Here is a 25,821-nt window from a genome sequence, read left to right on the forward strand (position 1 = left end):
ATCGGAGGGTTTAGGAAAGCCATTGTCAACAAGACAATAACTGCCGGGCCAGATCTATATTTTAATTGTCTCTTTAGCTTAGTTTTATACGGGATGGGGCATTATGTACTTCCAGTCCTAGGTTCGATTGTAGGTTAAATTTCCTCTGTGTGGGAGTTTCACTAGGAGAGTGAAATTGTCTAATGGGAGTTGATTTGATGCAGATGGATGATAATAGCAGTGACTGTGATACCCTGTTAATATGTAAATACAGCACTTTATATATAGTGGTTGGAAAACCGAAGCACTCTGAGTTGTATAACGCAGGTGGCGAAGATAATAATTTTGCAAAACCGTACAAATTTCTTTACTTCCCTCTAATGTGTGCATCTCTTTTCGAACTGTGAATTGATGCAAATGAAAAGGGAAATTGAAATATTATCTGATTAGTATGGTGAATTTATTTGTCCTACCACAAGTTGTATGGCATTACTCTGAGAAAGTCTGAGTAATTTGCCTTATTATAAAAATAAATTAGGACATTTTGCCTTATACATTTTAATATGGGCCAGGTGCTCTGTAAAAGAAGTACTATAATTAGTTAAAGTAGTTGGTAAATTTCAAAGCTAATTTATGGAGAATCAATATTCATGGCAGGACAAATTCAAACGCTTGAAAGTATTTCAATTTGACATAATCTTACTGTTTAATGACAAAACCACAGAGACCATACTGGATCCACCATACAAACAATGCTTTCAAGCTGCAGCGTGGCTCAGACAAATTACAGCACTATAAATAGATTAAAAGCCAGGAGCTCTTCCTAACTGACAGGCAGAAATCTTGAAGGGTTAATTGGAATCGAAGTTGAATCTTTACAATGAAGTACGTTGTGCTGCATTTGGTGCATACCATACATTGATGTATAAATTAGGTTCCCTGTATGATTAGCAATCTCATAGAAAACAAAACATTCATAAATCAAAGGATATCAGCCTGATGAACAAAGCCATTCCAGATAGTACTTAAAGTATAAATTAGGCACCTGGTAAAGTGACTATAATTCATTGAAACCACCTGGTGACTCCCTAGCTACCTTCCTACTTCCTCCCAGCCAGATGCTTCTCGTACACCCAATCAATCAGGGAGCTGCGCTAGAGGTGTTAAACGTAACCTTGTGTCTGATTTTCTTTTCCACCCCCCTCCCTATTTTGGGTGGCGTTTGTGCAGCTGTTGTCCCTCCCTGTAAACTTTATTTTCTGGGTCTTTTCCATGTTCCTTTTATTTGAGACCCCTGTCCAGTCCCTGCCCGTTAGTTGTTTTCAAAGCCCCTTATTTCCATTCATCCTGGGTTTCCTAGGATATCAATTGGCAGTCCAATATTTTACTTTACCAAGACCAATGCCTGGCAATCTGTGAAATCTCATAAAGGCCATACGTGGAGGAAAATGTGCATGCATTCAAGGAAGACTTCATTAAACTTAGATGGCAGACTACCAGTACTTTTTTTATTTATTTTTGTTGCTTTGTTTTTCAGAATATTTGGCAGCTAATAATAGTTTTCCTATAGGTCTTTGTGTAATTCTAGTCCTCCCTATTAGGGTTTGCAGTCAACAACTCTGGGATCTCTGCCAGATGTTCAATCCGAAAATCCATGCATTCAGAATATAAGGACATTGGGATCTGGGGATTAACTTGTTAAATTATCTTTCTTTGTATGACTAGTATGATAGCCATTTGAGCATTTACTTCTGAGTGTGCGTTGCCAGATTGAGCTGTTCTTTTTTTGTCTATGAAGTGCAACTGGAAATGCTTTAGGATATGCAAATGCTCCCATTTCTACATTACACTACAACGTTGCACCATTGCACTGATCTTCCAACATGAGTTTGTTCTCCATCATTAACTTGCATGCCATTCATATTTCTGATACAGAAGCCCTGCAGCAATGAATATAGTCTCAATCGACAGCAACAGGATAGCATACTGTAGAATAACAGTGATTAAACCTTTTTATTTAGATCTTCTTCTTTTTTTTAATTTAACTCTATCACCATATCTATAATTCAATAGACAGCCTGGAAAAATGTATAAATAAAGCTAGCTCATCCAATTCACTAAATATGAACATTAACCACGGTGCATTGAGGCCAGCGATCTCAGAAGGTCCCGTAGCTACTTCCACCAACAGGCCCGTATATTATGAAGTATTTGTAAGTTAAATTGTCATAAAACCTCTGTAATACCTACATAAACAGTGGGAACTAGCAGGATCGGAAAACCGTCTTTGCGCTGGTAGGTAAAATCCACTGAAATGATGGATGTCCGTGGACTAAAGTGGTTCTTGATATGAAAAAAGTAAATAAAATAACATCCTTAACATTTACGAAACCAGATTAGTCAAGGAATCCTTTAATATCGATTTCCACTGCTTCACAGAAACCCGCCTGCAGACAATGAAGTCACCTCCATTGCTCAATCTCGAAGACAAATGTTAGATATTAAAATGCACTCAGGGTCAGGCCCTTCTCTTTTTACTTCGACAGGGTGCCTCGGCAGTGGACATTTATCCTACAAACCTGACCAGGGTCATTTACTTCCACAGCTGTGTTCTTTAATGGTACCCTATGTCCAATAAAGTAATGCAGCATAAAGGTGACACTACCTGGAAACTGGATAGTGATGATTGGAGAGCTCCGATCGGATCCTAAAGCAGGCGCAGCTCTATCAGTTGTTTTAATGACTGCTGCTGTTAAGGGCAGTGGCTCCTGGAAGCTCCTGGCCTCCTTCAACCTCTGGAATTACAGCTTAATTAAACACAATGCAAGATCAATACAGGGCCTTCTGGATATCAGTGCAAAGAAGGATGGAAGAATGCTCTCAAGTGCCTTCTAGTCTTCCTTATTCAAGATATTCATGATGGCAACATGTGTGACAAAAAAAGAAGAGGAAATGCCAGTGCTGCCCCAGAGAATCAACCTACCAAATGCTGGGCTTTCATTGATCTTTCATATTGTGGGGATTGTGTGAATAAAATAGTTTCCTTGGAGAGACACAGGTGCTGAACGATCATTTCTTCCATGACAACCTTTTGGGGGCTGGCGTGGCTCATTAAATTCAAAACAGTAGCTTTCGTGTTTAATATTTTCAAGGTCTTCTTTCAGGTGCGAACAAAGAGTGCTGCACGGTGGGAATAAACATTGTTTCCTCCTCAGGATTCTCAGGCCCTTGATCCAATTATAATTGAGAGAAGGCTTGTCAGAAAATCTGAATATGCTTGTCAGTTCAATCTTTAAAGCATTATTATGCAGCAGATTCTGAAGAGCAAACATTTGCTCAATAAATGTATGTATTTACAATAAAACTCCAGGTGATTTTCATGTTAAGTAGTTTTTTTTGTTTTCCATTGTTTTTTTTGTTTTTTTTAATTTGTAAAAATTTGGCAGCCTCAAAGTGAACCTGTTCTTGATTGCCTTACTGATTGCTTTTAACACATCAATACATAATTAAAACAAAGCAAAAATCAATTTGGCATCTATCAATTTTGTAGCACCATAGGTGTTGTGACAGGGGGTCAGGTTGCCCTATTTACAGCCACTGTGGGAGCTGGCACAGCACAAAACAAAACTAGCCTTTAAAAAGCTGTCAAAAACTAAATAAACCTAGCATGGGCGCAAGCTAACACTGTATCTGCAAGTAAAACCCTAGCTATCCGTCGGGCTGCTGAACAGTTCCCAGTAAGAATAGGTCTCATAGTCCAGGCGGTTTGTGTTCCTGTTCTGTGGTTGTAATCGTCTTCCAATCCGGGATTGTTATCCTAATCGGGTCCTCAATCAAAACAGGGTCAAGCCAAGAATCCACAATGACAAGGAAATCAATAGAGGTCGCTATACAGCTTGTCAACACTTCCCCTCCAGTCCACTCCCCTGAGGGAAGGTCTGTGCCGGGTTTTTATACAGCACCAGGGTTCCCTTAATTACCAGCAGGTGCCCGTGTGGAATCTCCCATGTGGTGGCGAGGTGATGCCAGCAGGGGGATCCACTTTGTCCCGCCATAGCGACAACACCCCGCACGTTGCCACCATTATTAGACCGTTTTGTTTATATACATTTGCGTCTGATTGATTTACTTTGTTAAGCGATACAAAATTCTACAATCTTGGTGGGCTGAAATAGGGGTGAAACCATTCAAAGACAGCCTTCTGTAGCCTTCGAACAAAAACACACTCCCCTTCTGAGAGCCGTTGAATAACTGTGCTTTCATTTAGACAAAGAATAATAAAGAGTGTTTCACATTCCCGTAGGTGTGAATATCATTACCCACAGGTTCACATAATGGGTCCCTGGATCCTCATGTGGCTTGATATGAAAAAAGTGCAGATGTAAATGAAGCACAGCAGCCATTATAGCTGGATATGAACTGTATCTTGGTTTCATTGAAACGGTTGTTATTTCACACAGCGATATTCCATTATCGCCAAGCTAGGCGATGTGCACAGTTGTTCCTCTTTGTCATTGTGCAGCTTCTCTTATCATTCATAATATGTGATGTCAGGTATGCTGGCCTATAGTATATGTAATCCAAAAACAGTAACCTTTCATATAATATGCTGCAGCGACATACCATGTTTCCTTCCACCCTGCTAGTGACTACCTTACAGAGGTAAAGGATAAATGCACTAGAAAAGCCAGAGTACTTTTTAAATGCACATGGCTCACGTACCGAGGGCAATAAAGGCAGTTTTGTCCTCAACACAAGGACTTTGAAGTCCCTGTTTCCAAAGCAGAATGTCCCGAGACTCAGCATTCGAGACAAAGCTTGGCAGCGGTGAACAAATGAGTTATGTGATGACTGACAGCTGCACACTTGCTAACAATGCATCCAGCCAGGACTTACTATTAGTTTTAAATTCACCTGGACCAAACACTAAAGAGAGAAAAGAAAGAGAAAAAGGTCACTTAATCTAGCCTTAGGGATAATGTTCTTTTTTTAACCTTTTTTTTCCCCTTCCAGTTAAATCGTGGTGTTTTATTGTCGCTCGCCTGTCTGAGATCAAAGCGAGTGTGCAGAGATTAACACAAAGGGATATGTTTAGGGATTTAAGTGAAATTCTAGGAGCCTGGTTGTGAAGTCTTCTTACAGAAATTATATCTGGCTTGTTCCCAGAATATGAGTTGAAAGTTCAGTTATGTATGTTTTTATTCCTCAGGCCATGACCTTAGACTTACAACAGTCAATTAATGTTATCGCCGCACACCCTAGGGCGCCTACAGATTTATGCACATATATTGTCAGGTGAGAGAAGGGAAACTTAACGGCAAAGCAGTTAAGTGCCTAGTCTCCCCTGTCACAGCCTGGTCTCCTGTTCTTCTCCTTCTTTAAAGAACAATATTCACTAAACATGAGCTGTAGTTACTCCATACATGCACATCTCCTCCTGGTTAAGATTAAATGAAATTACATGCTTATTTATGTGTGTAAATATGTATATATGCAGATAGGTAGGTGTACATGTTGTCCAGCGCTTAATTTATTTATTAATTCATTATTATTTTTTCAAATGACTCGAAATATTGTAAAATTCTAAGAAAGAATGCCTCTAAGAATTAAATAACTGCAATTTGTATTAAAGAAATCTGGCACTGATAAAACAAATTTCTGAAATACATACTGGATTGCATTTCACCTCAGCTGTCCTGTCTGCTACCCGCTGAGACTTTGTGTGTATGTGAAGAAGATTCGGTTGGGCACCATGCTGTCCTTGAACCTGAATCAACATCTCGCATCAAGTTTCATATTTGTTTGAAAATTCCTTTTGAGATTAAGGCAATAATCTGTGACCGAAGAGCATGAGATACATTTACAAATTAAATACAGACATAAGGGAAGTTGAGAAATGTATTAGCCCACACCCTGTCCTCCTGTGTCCTCTGAGAAAAAGCTTGTTTATGGAGTTTGTGGAGTGGATTCAAATTGTTGTGCATACTCCCATTAAAATATAATAATTTCACAATACATTCCCTCAGTCTAATCTCCATTGGCACAGGATATAACTTTAATGATTGTTATTAGGTAATCTGCTCATTATTAGTTATCTGGTATGAATTGCTCACAAAGTTCTTGAAAACCCTGGCACCAAACTCTTCAGTACAGAAGGATACTTTTTAAAGCCAGTCTCTCGTTTCACATGAAGAGTTCAGGAGATATTAAATTGCATCTAATCACTGTTCTAATTTACACCTGAATTCATTATTTTTCATACGATTTTTTCTCCCTTTTTCATTTCTTTTCTGGTGGCAATTAAGGAGAAACGCTTAAGTCTGCTATTATAACAGAAATTGGATTTATACGGAAAGTGTCTTTTAGCCCCAGGGTAGTGTGAGTCAGCAAGAGATCAGGTATTAAAAGTTTTGCATTGCTCTTTAATTGCATTTATGTTTCTGCAGGGGCAAACTTGCCCCCCATTTAAAAAATATCTATTAACTGCTACTACTACTTTCACATAAAAAGTTTTGTGAAAATGTCTAATTTGCAGAATGTGGAATGGACATTCTTTTTAGATTCCAATATCAGAAGAGATGGTTTCTGGATCTTTATGAAGTTCAGTTCAACAAGTATATACTTTGAGATATCATTTACTTATTTCTCCCACCTCCTCACATTTTTGTTCTTGAAGGTATCGTGCTACAATGACATTTCCACGTTTTGGCAGCTAACGTAACATACTCCGTAAATGTGTAAATATTGACCAATGTTATCAACATTTATATGCATGCTCATTTCCAATGTTCTTTTACAATATACACCGATCAGCCATAACATTATGACCCCTGACAGGTGAAGTGAATAACACTGATAATCTCGTTATGATGGCACCTGTCAGTGGGTGGGATATATTAGGCAGCAAGTGAACATTTTGTCCTCAAAGTTGATGTGTTAGAAGCAGGAAAAATGGGCAGCGTAAGGATCTGAGCGACTTTGACAAGGGCCACATTGTGATGGCTAGACGACTGGGTCAGAGCATCTCCAAAACTGCAGCTCTTGTGGGGTGTTCCCGGTCTGCAGTGGTCAGTACCTATCAAAAGTGGTCCAAGGAAGGAAAAGCGGTGAACCGGCGACGGGGTCATGGGTGGCCAAGGCTCATTGTTGCACATGTGGAGCGAAGGCTGGCCCGTGTGGTCTGATCCAACAGACGAGCTACTGTAGCTCAGATTGCTGAAAAAGTGAATGCTGGTTCTGATAGAAAGGTGTCAGAACACACAGTGCATCGCAGTTTGTTGCGTATGGGGCTGCGTAGCCGCAGACCAGTCAGGGTGCCCATGCTGACCCCTGTCCACTGCCGAAAGCGCCTATAATGGGCACGTGAGCATCAGAACTGGACCACGGAGCAATGGAAGAAGGTGGCCTGGTCTGATGAATCACATTTTCTTTTACATCACGTGGATGGCCGCGTGTGTGGGCGTCGCTTACCTGGAGAACATATGGCACCAGGATGCTCAATGGGAAGAAGGCAAGCCGCCGGAGGCAGTGTGATGCTTTGGGCAAAGTTCTGTTGGGAGTCCTTGGGCCCTGCCATTCATGTGGATGTTACTTTGACACGTGCCACCTACCTAAGCATTGTTGCAGACCATGTACACCCTTTCATGGAAACAGTATTCCCTGACGGGATTGGCCTCTTTCAGCAGGATAATGCACCCTGCCACCAAGCAAAAATGGTTCTGGAATGGTTTGAGGAACACAGCAACGAGTTCAAGGTGTTGACTTGGCCTCCAAATTCCCCAGATCTCAATCCAATCGAGCATCTGTGGGATGTGCTGGACAAACAAGTCCGATCCACGGAGGCCCCATCTCGCAACTTACAGGACTTAAAGGATCTGCTGCTAACGTCTTGGTGCGAGATACCACAGCACACCTTCAGAGGTCTAGTGGAGTCCATGCCTCGATGGGTCAGGGCTGCTTTGGCGGCAAAAGTGGGACCTACACAATATTAGGCAGGTGGTCATAATGTTATGGCTGATCGGTGTATAGGTTGATTAAAATAATAATCCGACTGTTCGTTTGGGATTTCTAATACTAGGAAGTCCATTAGACATGTGACTACCATCATTTAAATTCAAACGGTTTGATTTGGGCATTTCTGTTTTCTGCAAGTGGCTATTTTTTTTTCTCCTTTGACAGAACATGAAGAAAACTGTCTAGAAAAGTAACTGTCGACTATATACTGAACCTAGAGTGGCCTTTTGCAGCAGTATAAAACCTGCTAGTACAATAATAAAAAAAAATCACTACTTTAAAATCATCTGTGCCTATTCATTGTCATTAAGAAACAATGTTCATCGTGTATTTACACATCATAGGTTTTGAAGGGTCATTTGTGCCGGTGAACTCAAGTGTATCGATAAACATGTCATGGTATGCAGAAATGAGAGTGTGCATAATGGGACACGTTGGAGACCGTACTCTAATCACCTTTTGATTATTCTGGGCTCCGTCTAATGGAGGTTTAGGCCTTTATTAAGAACACCTACATACTGAGCCTAATGAATAATTTTTAATCGAAATGTTAATGAACCAAAGATTCCAGCTGATGCAATTTAGATGTTCATTTCACCGTCTCAGCTTTTCCACTCTTTGTGTAATGAGAGGGACCCTGCTAAAAGGCACAAAGAGTCATTAGCTTTCTTTGGCTTTTAGATTATAATGAGTGTCGATTAAGAAAAATTTAGAATGCGTTAAAGTGCCCCTTTAGTTTGCTGTAGAACATGTTTCTTTCTCATAAACATTTCCATTTTGTTAACTATGTTTTAATGATATGTAATGAGGTTCAATGAAGGTCATGTGACTTGGACATCGAAATATAGGACCTGAGTAACGACTAGATATGGGCATATAATTAAAACTGACTTCAGTGGCCATTGAGATAATATACATTTTATCATGCAAGTCATAGGAGCAAATGGTAATATAAGATAATATAGGCACTGTAGGCAAAATATGTTAATTCTGACTACATCAGGAAGAATGAATGTAACTTTATTAGGAGGGACAAGATGATTAATATTAAATGTTGTGTCTTTCAAAGCAAATCTATAGGCTATATACGATCATTTATTACCATTCGTAAAAATGCAAAATGAAAAATCATCTTAGTAGTAATCTGATTTTTAATTCTAGGGATACAAGTCTTTTTTTTTTTTAATAATTGAAATGTTTTAATCTGGATAATCTTCACTCACTTTAAGATTTTAATTTGTGTTTTGCCTTTGAACCTGCTTTCATTTCGATCTTTTGAACTTTTGAAGGACAATTTTTCTTTTAAAGGAAATAACGGTTAATTAGTCAGAGTTCCTTTTTACGTTTAAAAAAAAAAAAAAGCTGGAAACTTTGAAAAAGAAACGCGTTGTCACTGGCGAATTTTCCGGGGCTTGAATTCTGCTATTCATGAAATATGCTATTAAGTTTGATTTATGTATGAAAATGAAAGTAATGTCACGTTAAAAAAGGTTCTTCATTATTATTTAACACTTGGGCTAGATTAACCTCTGAAGAATTTTCTATTAATTTACATTAGATCATAAATTATGTCTTCTGTAATGATGTGAGAATAAAATATAATCCGAGTTATTATTATTATTTTTTTTCCTTTTTTGAATGGATTGGAGCTCACAGAAGCAGCGTAAAGTAGACTAATAGTTGATCCTTTGGGCAGGAACAATGTAGAGAAGTGATCCACGATTATTGAGTGTGAATGCATCGTTTTCCAAAGTACTTACAAGTTGGAACGGCAGTGCTAGGGATAACCAAGAATGTGCATTCTTTATTTAAAAGCATAGATCTTAGCCTTCTGTTTTGTAATTCATAAAGGCACAGAGCTATTCAATTATAATACGCTTTCCTAAAATATAAAATAATATAATAGCTTTTTTTTTTCATGCAATTAGGCCTTAAACTAGACTTGGATGTGTACATATAAAATTAAATAAATTAAAAAATGTGAAATAGAGGGTGCTTTTTAATTTCATATGCAGCAAATGAGAACAAATTGAAATGTGCATCTCTAGGGCGTTCACTGGATGTATTAAGTGTTAATTAGGACAGAGGAGAGAGATGTCTTGATTACAAATATAAGAATATATTCAGTGTTTACCAAGCAGTAGTTTATGTATTATTATTTATATATAATATTGTTTTCTAAACCACTCTACAATAAAATAATATAGTCCACTGAACCAGTTACATGAAAGGTCCCTTGTGAACAAGTTTCTCGACACACAAAGCAATGGCGTAATGTTTTAAATGCCCTTCACATCCAGATTCTTACTTCATCTTAAAATAAATAAAACCATCAAGGGACTGAATTTTCTCTGACCAGTGCATGAAAACCAAAATGAACCTCTCAATCGGCCGCTGAATAATATCAAATGTTGGCTGCTGTTTCAGTCTTTCCCCTGAACATATATCTATGACATTCGAAATGCGTCTCACTGGAGGTATCGTATCGAGCTAAAGACTTGTTGAAAGTCCATACAGATCACATCAATGTGATAACTTCTCCACCCATTTCTGTTGTAGATTTAATGCAAAATGACATTTAATCTGTATATATATATATATATATATAAAAAACACCAACAGCATCTTCTCCCATTCTTTCTGTGCCTGCATTTCCCGAATTCTGTTGCGGCAGAAAATTGCATTTTCTTATACTACTACTTCTTCTTTTTATCAACAGCATATGAAAGCAGGTTCCAAATGCCTTTTTCAATTTATAATGTCATACCTCTCATGATAAATACAATAAAACCTTTAATAAGATCATTACCAACATGTCAGAATAAAGATCTTAATCAATGTAAAGTTCAAAGCTTTAAAGAAATTGATTTGGACATTTTATTAAAAAAGGAGATTGTAAAACGGATAAGAAGGGAGCGGTTCCATTATGGCTTCTGTCAGTGTGGCAGTTCATCTCACAAGACATGCTGTTGTTGCTCGCTATGGATAAACACGCTACCAAGTGGAGCAGAAATGCTTTGTTTCATGAGAGAAAAAAAAAAAAAGAATAAATCAATAGAATTCATTTTAAAAAGTGGAGAAAACTGACCAGCCACTCACGTTTGCCTCCATTTTATGAGCCTAACACAGTAGATATGTTATATTATCCTGTACTGCATTGGACTCAATTTTATAGAGAAGGTCAGAAGTCGAGATAAAGCTGGAAATGTCTTTTCATTACATATGAGTGCTTTTGAGTGCTCCGAACCTGATCGGAAGAAAAGGCACAAAATCTGTTCTGATTGTTGCATTTAAAATCCATCTTTCATTCTGTGATTAACTGTGTGTGCACCTCTAATGTTCATGTACACATCATTGTTACGAGTCTTGATTTGTTTGGACATTTATTAACTTCCTAAAGACAAATTGTGCTTACTGCAAACATTGTAGGTCTACATATTGAACCTTCAAGATATCTTATTTTTCAGCAGCAAAACAACCCCTTCAAATTTCCACTTCCACCTGTAGGCAATATACAAAATATTTACCTTTTCTCACATGCTAAATTAAGTTGCATTTATTTATTTTTCTTTTCATTGATTGTCTATACCTTAATTCTCCAGTATCTTTTTGTCTTGATTTAGTGACCATTCAAAATGTTTTTTTTACATTTTCCTTACTACTACCCATCTTTTCAAACGTATCTCTTTTCTGTTTCCTCCATTTAAGTTTGATATATGATATAGGTAATGGTATGAATGCTTTTAAGGTTACATTTTAAGTGGGCATTCAAGTAATTGTGGGAATTTGAAGAAATGTAACTAGCTTAGACTAAACTATTATGATTTTAGCAGGTGAAACTCCCCAGTAAACTTAGACTTTCATTAGAGATGTAGTTCCTCCCCTAACTGAGACATGTGTTTTTGAGTATTGGATGTAGTTTAAAATGTCTGTATTGGCTTGGGTTGGGGTTGTTAATAATATGTTAGGTAGGTATCTTATTGGCCTTGCAATGCATCGGCCTTGCAAAGCCTATATTTACAAAGCCAATGCTCTTCTCTTTTGAACTGTGATGTTTATTTTGCAGCAAGTATTAATAAAGTGTGTTAAGCACAATGATAGACCAGCTTAGGATGCGATCATCTATGTTGCTAATGCTGTAATCAAATCGAGCTGGTTAGATTTAAGCAGGCCATTTCATGTTAATCAAAACCATTAAACCAGCTGCTTAGTCAGTTAGAGGTTTTGTTCCTGACATGATGCTCATTTGTCCTCAGGCATGCTGCCGTTTGACTGTGCATTCCAGCTCACGTGTGCAGAGGCTTTTGCTTGACAGACGTGAGGTGGTGTTGTTATATTTGAACAATTGGTCTGTAATTCTCTGTGAAACCCAGGTCTGGATTAAATTTCCCTTTTGGCCTAAGTACAAAGATAGCATATGAACAGGCTGTCCAAACACAATGATCTCAGATAGTGATAAATCACTTTTTTTCAGTTTTAATAATTTTGACACAGCGCGGGCTGCGTGACGGAGGTGTGTCTGCATTTAGCATGTACCATTTATCTGTGATTAAAGCGATCAATGAACACAGTGTAACTTTTGAAATGCGGCACTGTGAAATTTGAAAAGCAGTGTCATGTAGTGCTACCGCATCATTGCAATCCCAGCAGACTTCTACCTGACAAAAAATATCACAGGACCGAAGTCATCTAGTGTTCATTCTTTAACTGAGATGCAGAGAAGAAGAGGGGGGGGAAAGGTGTCGCCAAAAATAGTCTTCTGTAGCGCTTTCTCATAATGGAGCTTTTTAATCAAATTCCTTGCTTTCTATTGATGTTGGAGAATGACTAGAGGATTCAAAATTGAACGTTTAACTCACTTTTTAAAGTTGCTTAAGAAAACAAACACATTTGCCGAACCTCAAAGAAGATCAACAAATCCCAAAATTGAACCTATAGCCAGAAGAATTGGGACATGTCCATGATTCTGTTTTTCTACTAAAATAAATGTAAGCTGTCTGTTTCTTCCACAGCCCTGTAATGTACACAAATCATAACAAGTGATAATGCCATGCAATAATAAGTTGTATTACTATAATTTAATCACAAATTAAGAGATAATTACTCTTAACAATTCTGTAAACCTTTCATTTTGCTTATTATTAATTCACATTGTGTTATAGGTTAGAACAGTGGTTTTCAAACCGGTCTTGGAGTACCCCCTTGCCCTGCTGTTTTTTGTTCCAACCAAGGTCTTAATTGCATAATTGAACCCTTAATTGACCTAACAAAGCAAAATACCAATCAATTAAGTAATTAAGACCCAGGTTGGAACAAAAATCAGCAGGGCAGGGGGTACTCCAGGACAGGTTTGAAAACCCCTGGGTTCGAATTTCTTTTATAATGTATTTTTTTGAAGCCTTATTTTGGTTTCTGGTATGTAAAGTAGGGGTGAAGAAAGAGCAAACTCTGCAGTCATGTTTAATAGGAATTCTTCAATGTTTAAATCACAGGAACACAGGACAATTTAACTCGTTTTGGCAAGGTATATTTATTGGGCAAGACCTTCTGTACAGTGATTAGTCGCTATCCCTTCCAAATTAATAGGGTTAGTAAAGAAATGGTTTGTCACTCTGTCAGCGTGAAGCGTAGGTGGAATGCCACGCTAGACACAATAAAGTATAATGGTTTTCCCCAGACTTGGTTCAGGATTGCACCTAAGCAGATGTCATGAAATGGAGGCAGAATGAGATTACTGAAACTGTAGACTGACATGGCCTTTAGGGTGAGCTAAAAATTAGAATGATCATTCTGGAGTTAGAGGGAGGCAGACTTGTGTTATTAGTGAAACTTCAGTTTGATCCATTTTATTACATGTTTGAAGGGAGGCTTTATAAGGATTATCTGTGCTGCTCTGGCTTTTTTAAAGCTATCTCTGTGAAGTATCACTTCAGCATCTCGGAGATATGGATGCCAGACATGCAGATGGGAGTTATTTGATTATTTCAAGGGAACACACATAAATCTAGATGTTATAACTTGATATTATACTCTTTGGTATCCCCACTGATGCTTTGTTTTTGTACTTTGTAGGAAGACAGGGGATTTATGTACAGCTATTAATTTAATGCAGATTTTTTTTCAGATGTGTCTTGTTTTGAAAATAAATCTGCAGGTGTGAGGTAGTGCTAAAAGTATAAAAGAAACACAAACCATGAGTGCACTGCAATTGGGCATTGGTTCTGTCAATTGTGCCTTAAGTCAGTTTGATAGTTACATGATTAGCCAAACTATTGAATTGAACGAGGGATCCAAAATCTAATATTGCTGTCAAATGTGTGTTTTAAGTAAATCCTCTATCTTTAAATAGTCATAACTAATAGACCTGTATTTGGTTTTCAAAGTTATTACATTTCCCCATATGAAAATAAAGAATATAGAACTCGTGTCAGCTTTATAAATTGAAACATTGTATTATCAGCTGTTTCTTTTTGCAGGCGGCCAACTGACAGACAAGCCTATTTGTATGCTACTGAGTCCATTTAATTCTTGCCCTGAAGTGTGAAAAGGTCTTACTCTGAATAATTTATTTGCAAGATCTGAGTGATACATTTCATGCATGACATAATGTTATGTAAGTGCATTAAGTATCTCTTCATACAGACGAACAGAAACTCAGAATAATGTCAGCATTCCACACGAGTCTACATTTCAGCTTTATGATTCACATCTCCATTCTGTTTTTTAACAAAGCTTCCAGCTAAAAATGCAGTTTTATGAACATTCAAATTCTTCTCTGATACCATAAAAGGATGAAAAAATAAGTAAGGTAGCACCATTCATCTTCTTCAGCTTTCCCTCTGAATCAGCAAAACATAGTCTGTTTACTGTAGCTCTTCTTTCAGTGCTTGCCTGTGTGATATAAGAAAGAAAGAAAGAAAAAGACAGGTCTTTTAAAATAGCTACTGTATCTAGTTGAAGAAGTTGTTCCTAAAGAACAAAAGGTTTTAAGTTCAGTAACTCTTTGTCTGTAAAAGTCTGGCCTACTGATAAAGAAATGGGTGGGAACAGGAATGCTATTAAGTGTTCTCTTATAAATAGCCTGAGAAAGTGTTTATGATTTAAACTAGAATTAATGAATATAGGATTGCTTAGTTCTAGTCTTAATTTCCATTGCTCTGTAAAAACAATAATGCAATATTTAAATTGTAGAGCTTTTATAGATCTTGATCAGCAATAGCCTTAGATTTACTCCTTCCCGTAAATCACGATAGGATGCCCATGAGGTCAAGGTCTGTGAAACAATCCATTTATTTTTAATCGGAATTATTCCTGCATATTAATAGACAGTCACATCAATATGTCTTTGGGAAGGCACACATGCTTATGCATTAACAATTACCAAAGTAATACGTATAGAAGATATCTTTCCATCATGAATCCTGATGATGTTTCCAAGTTCCAACATGGCAGTACGCTAATGCATTAATTACATTCAGTAATGAGCAGTGAATATCTACTTAGCAGTGTAATTTATCCCCCTCCCCCTGCAATTTTACCAATTATTTGGAACTTGAGTCAGTTATTGAGAACCCTAATAAAAATCTAAATATGGTCTTCAGCTTTCATAACATTCGAAAATACTTCATGACATTGAAATTAATATACCGTGAATAGCTGAGAGTTGTGTACTGTAGAGAATTTGAAAATATGTATTCAGTATTTTTCCCCATAACTTTTCCTCATCAAATACAACCTTAAAGAGTTTCCCTTTTTGAAATCTTGAATAATCTTCAAGCTTGTGCAGTTTATATTTAACAGCTCCCTATTTACGCACATAAATGAATAAATAAATACATAAACAAATACATAAATACATACATGCATACATAACAAAGTAAGGTCCAAGAGTATCACATAATATATTGCTCTCATATTTATGTCAGCTCTTCCCACTGAGGCATTGGTCTCATTTACAAAAGGTCTCCTCTTGCTAACATGATTTATAACAGCTACTTCCATTAGCAAATACATTCCCAACTACTGTACTGTAGGTCAAGCTCCCAGGTTGCACGCTGTTTACAGAGCTGTTCCACTGATGCCTCCGATTGCTCTGCTCGTGGGATGACGCTGAGCACAGCACTGGGGACAGAGCCCTCGTACGACACACTTACTGTGACAAGATGCCTCCCTTGCAGCCACGGCATTCAGGTCCTGTCAGGTTATGGATATGACAGCACAGCAGTTGAGGTACCAGTGGAAGCATCTTGCAGCTGTCAGCTTCTGAGGACTAAAGAATTATGTGAGTGGGTGAGGACGTCCTGTTTATGATGTCATCTCAGAGGAGCTTGTGTTGTAGTTTGGGTTTTTAGGTTTGATTTGGAGTGAATTAAGTTTTTCTTATCGTCATTATTATCTGGCATTGCAAATAAGCCGCTTTTAAAAGCTGTAGTAATATAAACCTGATTTCCGGCATTTTAAATTAGTCCAGTTCACAGAACAAGGTCATGTGTTACAATTATAGGATTTCCAGTCGTTTTGTTGTATTTAATCAATAGGACATTTTCTGTTGAACCCTTCAGAAGTTTAAAAAAGTCCTCTGTGTGCTGTCTGAAGGGTGTCTGTTTTTATTTGTGTGTTACTAGGCCATGTCATCAACTCGTCTTTCCCCAAGAGATATGTTTTATTGTTTTGGGAGAGATGTTTTTTTTTTTATTACTACAATTTAATTATTCATTATCATGCTCTACAAATGTCATCCCCTCCACACATCTATTTGTAAAGCTGTTAACCTTTTACAAAAAAAAAAAAAACAGTTCAGCTAACTACTATCCTTTTCACTTGTCATGATTTTATTTTATTTTTTACTGTGTCCTAAAACGTATTTTACCTTTAACAACCCTGCAGAACACACAGTGGCTAAAGGAGTGTCCCACTTTGCAGGGAAATGTGACTGATTAGAGGAGAATTATGGCAACATAATTAGATCCCTGTAGACCAATTTCTGGATATTTCTTTAAGCAAAAAAGCAGGTACAGGAGTAATGTCAAAGGATAGGGCTACAAACTGATTTATTTTTAATGAGCTGACAAGATAGAAATAATAGCAAAAATCAGGGATCATAGCTCATGAATGTAGTGTAAGTTAATGTCACGACTCTTAATTAGCACTATACAATGCCCACTATGTGTATATATATATATCCTTTATGTATCTTGCATAACCCACTGCATTGACATTGGAAAATCCATATCAGAGACTTTATTTTAGAGAGATTTTTATTTTAGCTTAATACCTTTCATGGTGAGTTTGAATAAGTACTCTACAATTTACATACATTGGCACTTTGCATTACTGATGGACATGCGTTCAGTGAGCTTATTGAAAAGCTCTGGTATTGGTGTGTCCATGTATAAACACAATGTAATAGTTCATATGTCTTGTATAATATGGTGCTCATCTGAAACGAAAGCAGCAATCCATTGTTGATTGAGAATAAATTTGAATCGATACGATGAAGCTGAACGATACAGTATTCCTGATCTGAGGGTAATCCTACACTGCTGTCAGTTCACGGGTTCATTATTCTTGTCACTTGAGCGTACTATTGTGTTCTTCATAAATTACGTTTACAAATCCCATCGGTTTTAAGTTTCACGGGCAGTGTTATGTGTTACCAGAAATGCCATAACGTTGTCTATGTCAGACGATGCCTTGGTGAAAATGGAAAGCCACCCGCAGCCTCCACACATTGATTAAATACAGGACGGTTATGTACACGGAGCACTTAAGTTCCTCCAGTTATTTATTTCCTAATATTTTAATGATTTATGGATTAACTGAGCAGGAGAAAAAGAGCCAGCTCTTGTAATATGTGCGCTTGGTGCTATTTAGATGTTAAGGCACTCCACAAAACAATGTATTTGATTCTATGGAGGGAAGGGGGTGTTGGGTGGCGGGGATGAATGTTAAATTAAATAATATTTTTTATAATAAAACAGTCTTGAGAGTTTTACGGTTTGATATCTGCATGCAAGTAACCAGGATCTATAAAAAGACTAGAATATACCTTTCAACGAAAACAATTACAAAGTACATAATTTGCATAAATTACACCAAAATAAAATTATTCAGAAGAATTAAAACAGCTGGGAAGATCCCCCTTTTGCTTTTTAATAAAGATTACAATGTAATTTATTTTTGCTTTTGAATTAATGTCAAGGGTCGATACATTTAATTAATTTAATTAAGTCTTACAAAAGACGGTGCCTTGTCCCAGAAACATGTCAAAGTAGTTTCTCAGTTTTTCGCCTTCTTTTGTTTGGCCCTGGTGGAACATATGCAGAAGAGGTATTCCTGGTTTTAAAATTGCAGTCGCATGGGATTTGGAGTTAGTTGACGATATCGATTTGGGATGGAAATCTGAAACTTGTATATATTCTGTTGCTCTCATTACCATTCCATTGTCAGTTATTTTTAACTCGGAAGTATGGAGCTACCTGATGATGTGGATTCAATCAATACTTGTTTACTGCAGAATGTCTCGAGTCAGATCTGGTTTTAAGTCAGAAATGTGTGTATTAGGTATTCCCTTTCTACTTCACTGTGTACCTAGATCCATCACTGAAAATGAGCCCCAGTCTGGTGCAAGCTGACACCTTCAGGAAAGATTTAAATCAAAGGCCAATGATTGATCTGCATGGAGACTCACCTAGCAAAGCAAAACGAGATTGAGTTAACGACGTAGTTTAAAAACAAGTCACGACTACTACATTACGACTCAGAATAATACAATTGAAGATCATTTTAAAATTCGTAAGAGAAGAAATTAGGTATTTCTTTTTTAATCTCTGCAAGCAATGCAAGTCACTCTCCGAGCTAACGTGAATTAGCATTTTAGGGGAGTTGTCAGTGATACCGAATTTGACACATTACTCTTTCACAGCGGGCAGGCTTTATCCGTCAAACAGCATTTTCAAGAGGGCACCTTTTTATTCTCCTTACTTCACAGTCGATCGTTTGCTGTTGCTTGCAACCTGCACTTTTATAAGCCCCCGCTCCTGCATCTTTCAACATAACCTGCAGAGAAAACAGGGCTGTCCTCTATTAATTTACTACTTATGCCTCAGAGTGTTTTTTTTTTTTTTTTTTTTCTTCAGATGTTCAAAAGATTTATTCTGTCTTTTTTTTTTTTTATAAATCTTGGGGTCCTGCTGAGACTTTGAAAGTTGGAGGTGTTGTTTTCTGGGGTCTGTTATCTCAGTGTAACTGGATCTGGCCTCTCCACGGTGCCATCTGCATTGTGTTTGATGAGAAGAAAACTGCAGTGACATCCTTGTCAATTATAATTTGGCCGCTCACCGTCAGTCTCCTTCTCCTCTTGCCTTACACATCACCTTCAGGTGCTGGAGCAAAATTGGGACGCTGCCGGGTTTCCCTTTGCCGGAAGGCTTGTCTCCCTGGTGGTTTATGGACAAACAGAAAGGCTATTGATCTAAACTCTCAGAAGTCGTGTTTCACTTGCAAGTTTTACTGTATATGTATGACTGTGAGTGGTTTTATAATTATGCTAAGAATTTACACATTTGTATATATACGTATCTTAGACAGCATACTTCTTGGGTCATAAACCTTTATGAACATTTACATATCGTATGTTACAAAAATAGAAATTGACGTTTGTTTCTATAGTTCTATTGAAAGATTCTGTACTAATGCACCGTGAATAAAACAAAAAGTTACGCTAACGTTTATTTTATTTAAATTTTTGAAGAAAGCCCTTAAGGACTCTCATGCTTGCTTATGTGTTTCATCAGATTTTCCTAAAGTGCAAATTTGCTATAATTTACAAATTCAGCAGGTCTATAGCAGCTAAAGATTAAATTGCAGATTGATGCAGCGTATAAATCAGTGTGCAAGCAGCATTTTGTCCAGTCATTACTACTTTACTTTTGCTACTCATAAGAAAAAAGTGCAAAAATGTGTTGCTTTACAGAAAGCTTGCAACATGCCCTTTACACATCTGTTTCAATTGGGAGGTGAGGACACTGTCCATCCAAAAATTGACTCTCTAAATATGAATGTACTTCATTTCTACTTCTGTCTTGCTAACAGCCGTCTGAAAGATGTCTTTGCGATATATGCATGTTTGTGCTCTGTGTTAGTATAGTAGTGGTGAGATTGTGATTGACGTCGCTTCTTACAGCACATAAATGAAAATACATCCAGCCGAATGCTCCATCGCTTTGAATTATGCTGTATTTAAAAATAATAACAATCATTTGTATGTCATACTGTATTAAAGGTGTGTGCTTGTAAATCTAGCCTAGCCACCCTGTAATACCTTGTTTTTCCTTTCTTTTGGTTATTAACAAATTATTATTTTTATTCTTACAGCGATCTAAATAAATCTAAATCCTTGGAAGTGAGGTTTAGTGAAACTGTGTTTTTCATTACGAGGTGCATTATGTTACCAAAGGGGTCAGGCCTGTTGATAAATACAGTAACTAAAGCACACATTCAGCTGGTTTCCAAGATTAATGGGAACTTTGAAAAAATCATTTCTCTTTACTGTTTATTAATATACTTTAAAAGATGAATGTGTTATACTGTGCCATACATCAGGGCCATGAATCATAATACACATGCCCACAGAAGTAAAGAATAATGAAACTATTTTCAGCCATACACCAGCAGCTGAATAATGTATCTGGTATAAAGTGCTGCAAAGCAATACCTATTATAGGTCTGTAGCTTTTTTAATTATTAAAAGAGACTGCAATAAATATTATGTATATACTCTTTACTTCTCTCTCCCAGTTTGCATAGAGTAATTCTACATATTGTAGCTCGTGGAGTTGGCTGCATTAGAGATGCAGCAAAACAGTGTGCAGTGGACCAGATTGTACTTTAGGGCACTTAATGTTTGCCCCCTGTAACTTTTTTTCTGTGTGAAATGAGCTTTCCTGATGGTATCTCAAAGTTAAACAGGTGTTGGCCACAGAGAAGCAAATATGACAACCGGACGCCCCTATCCTGGGGGAAGCGTTCTGTTTCTCTGGGTTATCTCCTAATCGGCCTGTGAAGTGAAAATATTTCATTTAGTGCTGTAATGACCGGAGGTGACCGGCAGTCACCGTAATGAGCTGCAACAGCAGTGACAGACGGCAAGCCTGATGTGCTGAAATTAAACAAACGCCAACCTCGGCTCATGTAAGTTTTGGCACAAAACGTAAAATGATGTACCTGGCTAGCTTATAACTGTATTGCTTGCCTTAGGGATAGGGTTAGTGTTAAGAATTCAGTCTGTAAAAACACACAGGTTTACGTGTGTGCATTAGTATTTGTAGATTGTCGAGTGGAAGTGGATAGGTGGAATTCGTTAATTCAATTATAAATTCTAATATATAGAATCGGTTCCCGTATCAACAGCTACGTTATTGCTTATTCACGCTGTCTGATGTTATATTATCCATCACTCACTAATCTGTTTTGAATGACTAATCTATTGATTAGGTCTGAGAATGACGTTGGTCACATACACAAGGCATGCAAGACCATTCTTTGTGCAATTACAAAAGTAGTTGTGATTGGTGTCACGAGCTACACAAAGTCTCAGGTCTACATAACAATTTCCAATAATGCCCTCGCACAGTCAGACTTTCTTAACAGTGCGTTAGCAAAAAAATAAATATGTTTCCCTGGAGTTACTTTGAAGCATGAGGCAAAACTGTTGAGTTGGTACCTGGTTTCTGTGGGCTGCAGAGTCAGAACTCTCTCCACTCTGGGTTGAATTACTCAGATTGGCAGCACCAATAGCTGGGCTCGAGTGATACTGTGCATGTGATAAACTGCAGGTATTTCCTTTTCAATTGGAGGCCTCTGTGAAAAAGCACCCACAAGGAATTTATACTAGAATGAGAATCCAAGGGGTCTCAGGGAGCTTACAAAATCAAATAAATGTTACAGTCCTTCAGTCATCCCTCAAAGAAACAAGGTCTACAGTTGTTTAATTTTATTCTCTTATTATTATTAAAAAAAAAAATCATAAATCTACAAGAATATACTATACAGATTAACTAAATGGGATGTTTTGATTTTATATGCTTTTATTTTATTATGTTTTATTATTATTTAAGTCAATTTGATCTGTTGTTCAATGTGCATGTTTACAATAGTATTTAAATTGCTTAATTATACAGGTTTAGTTTTTTTTTTGTAGGTTTTGTTTTAAATGCTGTTGTTTGCCATCTTTTTAATCTGAAAATCAGTACATTTGGGCAGAATACCACCTTTTCAATACTGCCTATTATTTAAACTGAACAAAATTAGCGAATACATTTGATTACTTCTCCCTTAATGAAAGTCACATGTATTCAGTTCTGGCACTGAAAATGACTTTTCATAAATGCAACTGAAAGAAAGTCTAATTCTCTAAGGAAAATAAGTGTAGCATGTGATTTACAATGTCAGAATTAATTTAAAAGCCGAATTTAATGGAACAGTTGCTCTTTCCTCTTTGTGTGTCTCACATATGGTTCAAAATGGCCATTTTTTCCTACTGAGTAATTATGAGTAATTTTAATAAGCAATCATTGCAAAGCTACTAATTATTATAGAATTATCAGTGCTGTCTGGGTCTAGCTAGAAGATTATGCTTGAGGTACATTTAACAATTTAGAATTATTCATACTATTTTAGTTTAGTCCAGATATAGAATACTGTGTTGTATTGACTTGTTTTCAATAATTCCATTAAAATATTACATTTAAACTGACTTTTCATTCCAGCACTGCCATAGCGACGTATGCGTCCTTTTCTTTTGCAATATCAATGTACATGTTTTGTGTGTATTCACTTATTGTGTATTTGTTTGATTTGCAGGCCTTCCCATGTATATCCACCGGCATTTATGGTAAGCTTTTATCTTCAAAAATTAATTATTTTAAAAGGTAATATGTACTATGGCTATAGATATGATGTAAATCCACCCATTTTCTCCTGAAAAAAAAAAAAAAAAAAAGATATCTCAATCTCACTTTGCATGACAATCAACATCCACTCACACCAACACGTGAAACAACACGTTGTTTTTACCGGAGCGTCTTCTGAGGTCTCCTTAATTATTAAAACGTTAATTTCTATGTGGATGTATGTGAATTTACATAAAGGTTAGACTGCAACAGGTTTTATTCAGAAAAGATAGCAGAACATTTTGCTTTCAGCTATAAGAGGGTACAATTCAATACATTGATTTATCTTCTGAAATTGTGTACAGCCCAATTACCCATTGCCTCCCGATGAGCCATATATATACACCTTTGTCCTCCTGGGCATGTGTTGTGAGTTGGGCCTTCTCCATCACTCTGCGATTGTCATTAACCAGGATTTCTGTTGCGTGGCAGCCTGAGGACTCTTTCACTCTCTATCACTTCGGGTCTCCCTGAAGCTTTTTACCAGTAGAGACATTTGGGAGGAGGGTGAGGGTGGAAATAAACTTGTTTGTTTTTTAAATATATACAATGTCTTTACACTTTGACCTTAAGAAATGTGTTTACTCTGTGGGCAGTAGAGGAGCGTGATCTCTGAGGCTGGAGGCCCTACAGACAGAGGGAGCCGGCCTACTCCAGCGGTGTATGTGTGCGCAGTGTAACAGTGCTGTTGAATGTCAGAGATGAATCGGCGTATCCACTTCTATATCTGCCAATTAAAATGTTCCGGGGGCTGCCGAACATATCTAAAGGCACATAAGTGTACGATATCTTCAGTTCACTGTTCCCATCCAGTGATGACCCAACAAGGCTTTAGCAATGCCACTACACAAAATTAAATATTATTCTATAAGGCATTCCTAATATACCACTTGCACTGAGATCCTGTAATTCCATGGCTATTTATACTCCTATTGGAAAAACAGACAAGGCTTTTCATAATTGCTCGCATTGACCTTTGAGATGCAGCTGCAGACCCACCGAGTGAATTCATTCCTTGTACTCTTATATCAATTTCTTGTACCTTTGCCCCATCTGTTACTATCGAAAAGGCCAAGCCATGTATCAGGTGTGTTTCAATGCCTTTTTAAATCGCGGTCTTCCAGCGATGTCTTATTTATTTACGGGAAGTGATATAACCATTATGAATTTGTGGTATGACATGATAAAGCGAGTGCTAAGATGTGGCAAATTCATTTTATTTAAACATGTCAGCATGATCAGACAATTAGGTCATGACTTAATGTAAACATTTATTCTAAAATAATTATAATAACAGTAATAATCACTACAATTAACAAAGTAAAAGCTTTTATAGTTTTCTGTGCAATGTGTTTTCTAAACGTTGCTTGATCTTCTCAAATAAAAAAAAATGTTTATAATAAAGCAAAGTACCTGTAACATCTGCTTTTGCTGAGCTCGAAATTTACATAAATCATTATCTTTTTATGTATTGGGTCATTTAAATAAGGTACTCCGCTACATATTCCTCTCATATGAACTCTCCTAGCAGCTGCAGTTTCAACTAGCTATGCGTCAGAAACATAAAACATCTGAATCCTTGAATGAACTGAGTTTAGCTTCAAACAAACAAAAACATGTCAACGAAAGGCTAGCAGACTTTTTTACTATCGAAAAAAAAATCCATTGATTTGTAGGTGAAAAGAGATAGAATAATGTATGTAATCTAAATATTATCACTTTGTTTTTGTTCTTCATGACCAAGATTAATTGCTAATTTGTTCAACTGAAAGATGCATATATATTTATGTATGTATTCATGAGGTAAGTCATTCATTAGCAATCAATACATTATGCAATCTTAAATTCGTCTGTCATTGATATCATCACAGGGAGCAAACGAGATTCCTGAGATTCCAGGAAGCAACAGTGATCGATGACATTTTCACATATCGGGGGTTTACACCAGTGGTGCAGAGATCATTATCTGAGTTACTTGTGGGCATACACAGTCATATCTAGCTTGTAAGATCCTGGATGTGTTGGCATTTGGAGAAAAGAAAAGAAAAAAAATGTTATACAAGGATGTTTCTTTAATTTTCAAATTGACATTGAAGGGCACCTTGCATACTTTTTTTTGGGTGCTTCAGAAATAAAAAAAACTAGAAAATAAATCAATAACCGCCTCCGACTGCAGCTCAATTAACATTGTTGCCACACTGTCATTGCTACAGAAATAGGCCCGGTTTGTCAGATGAATAACGGTAATTGGCAATCTTTCTCTTAATTTCCACAGGCTCGGCCATCACTGACAAATTAATCACAATCAGGGCGCAGGAAGTGTAGGGGTAACGTGCGCCACGGTGAAGAAAAATGAGGCCCCGCGCCGGCCTGACAGACCAATCCTTCAGTCCAGCCCATTAGATGCAACAGAGTTCGAGTGCAGTTAGCGTGTCAGAGGTACCACCCATAAACAAACTGGCACCATAGCGGGCTCCGGGGTCGGGCAGTGTGATAAAGGCTATTGAGTGCCGGTCCGCCAGCTCATCAATCAGTGCCGAGGAGCTGAGGTTCAAACAGATTATTTCTCCCAAGGAGGAGACACCACTCAATGTCTTACAAGATCAACGCTGATAGCACAGCCTGAATTAAATCCCCGAGACCGATAGTGGAGTTCCTCTCGTGGGTGTCCTTCCCTTTTCCTCGCTCTGAGAGGGAATATAACATTACGAGCTTTGCCAGCCGTCCCTTCCCATTTTCCCCTATTGTCAACAAATTCACTCAGCGCTGTAATACATAGAGTTGAAGGAGAGGGGGTGGGGGGGCAATATATGTCAGCATTTATGTCTTCATTGTCTGCTATTGAGTTCGGGAATAAACGCTCAAGAATAAAATCATG

General features: G+C 37.4%; 1 protein-coding gene across 5 annotated transcripts in view; it reads left to right on the plus strand.

The window, feature by feature from the left end:
* The window catches only part of macrod2 (mono-ADP ribosylhydrolase 2), a 583,973-nt gene that overhangs the window by 420,792 nt on the left and 137,360 nt on the right, over positions 1-25,821 (plus strand). For all 5 annotated transcript variants that reach the window (XM_066696761.1, XM_066696765.1, XM_066696762.1 and 2 more), the window contains exon 7: positions 22,855-22,885. In XM_066696761.1, the coding sequence (XP_066552858.1) occupies positions 22,855-22,885 (31 nt within the window). The remainder of the gene's footprint in view (positions 1-22,854; positions 22,886-25,821) is intronic.

This window comes from Amia ocellicauda, chromosome 23 (assembly GCF_036373705.1).
Source record: "Amia ocellicauda isolate fAmiCal2 chromosome 23, fAmiCal2.hap1, whole genome shotgun sequence".
Taxonomy (NCBI): Eukaryota; Metazoa; Chordata; class Actinopteri; order Amiiformes; family Amiidae; genus Amia; species Amia ocellicauda.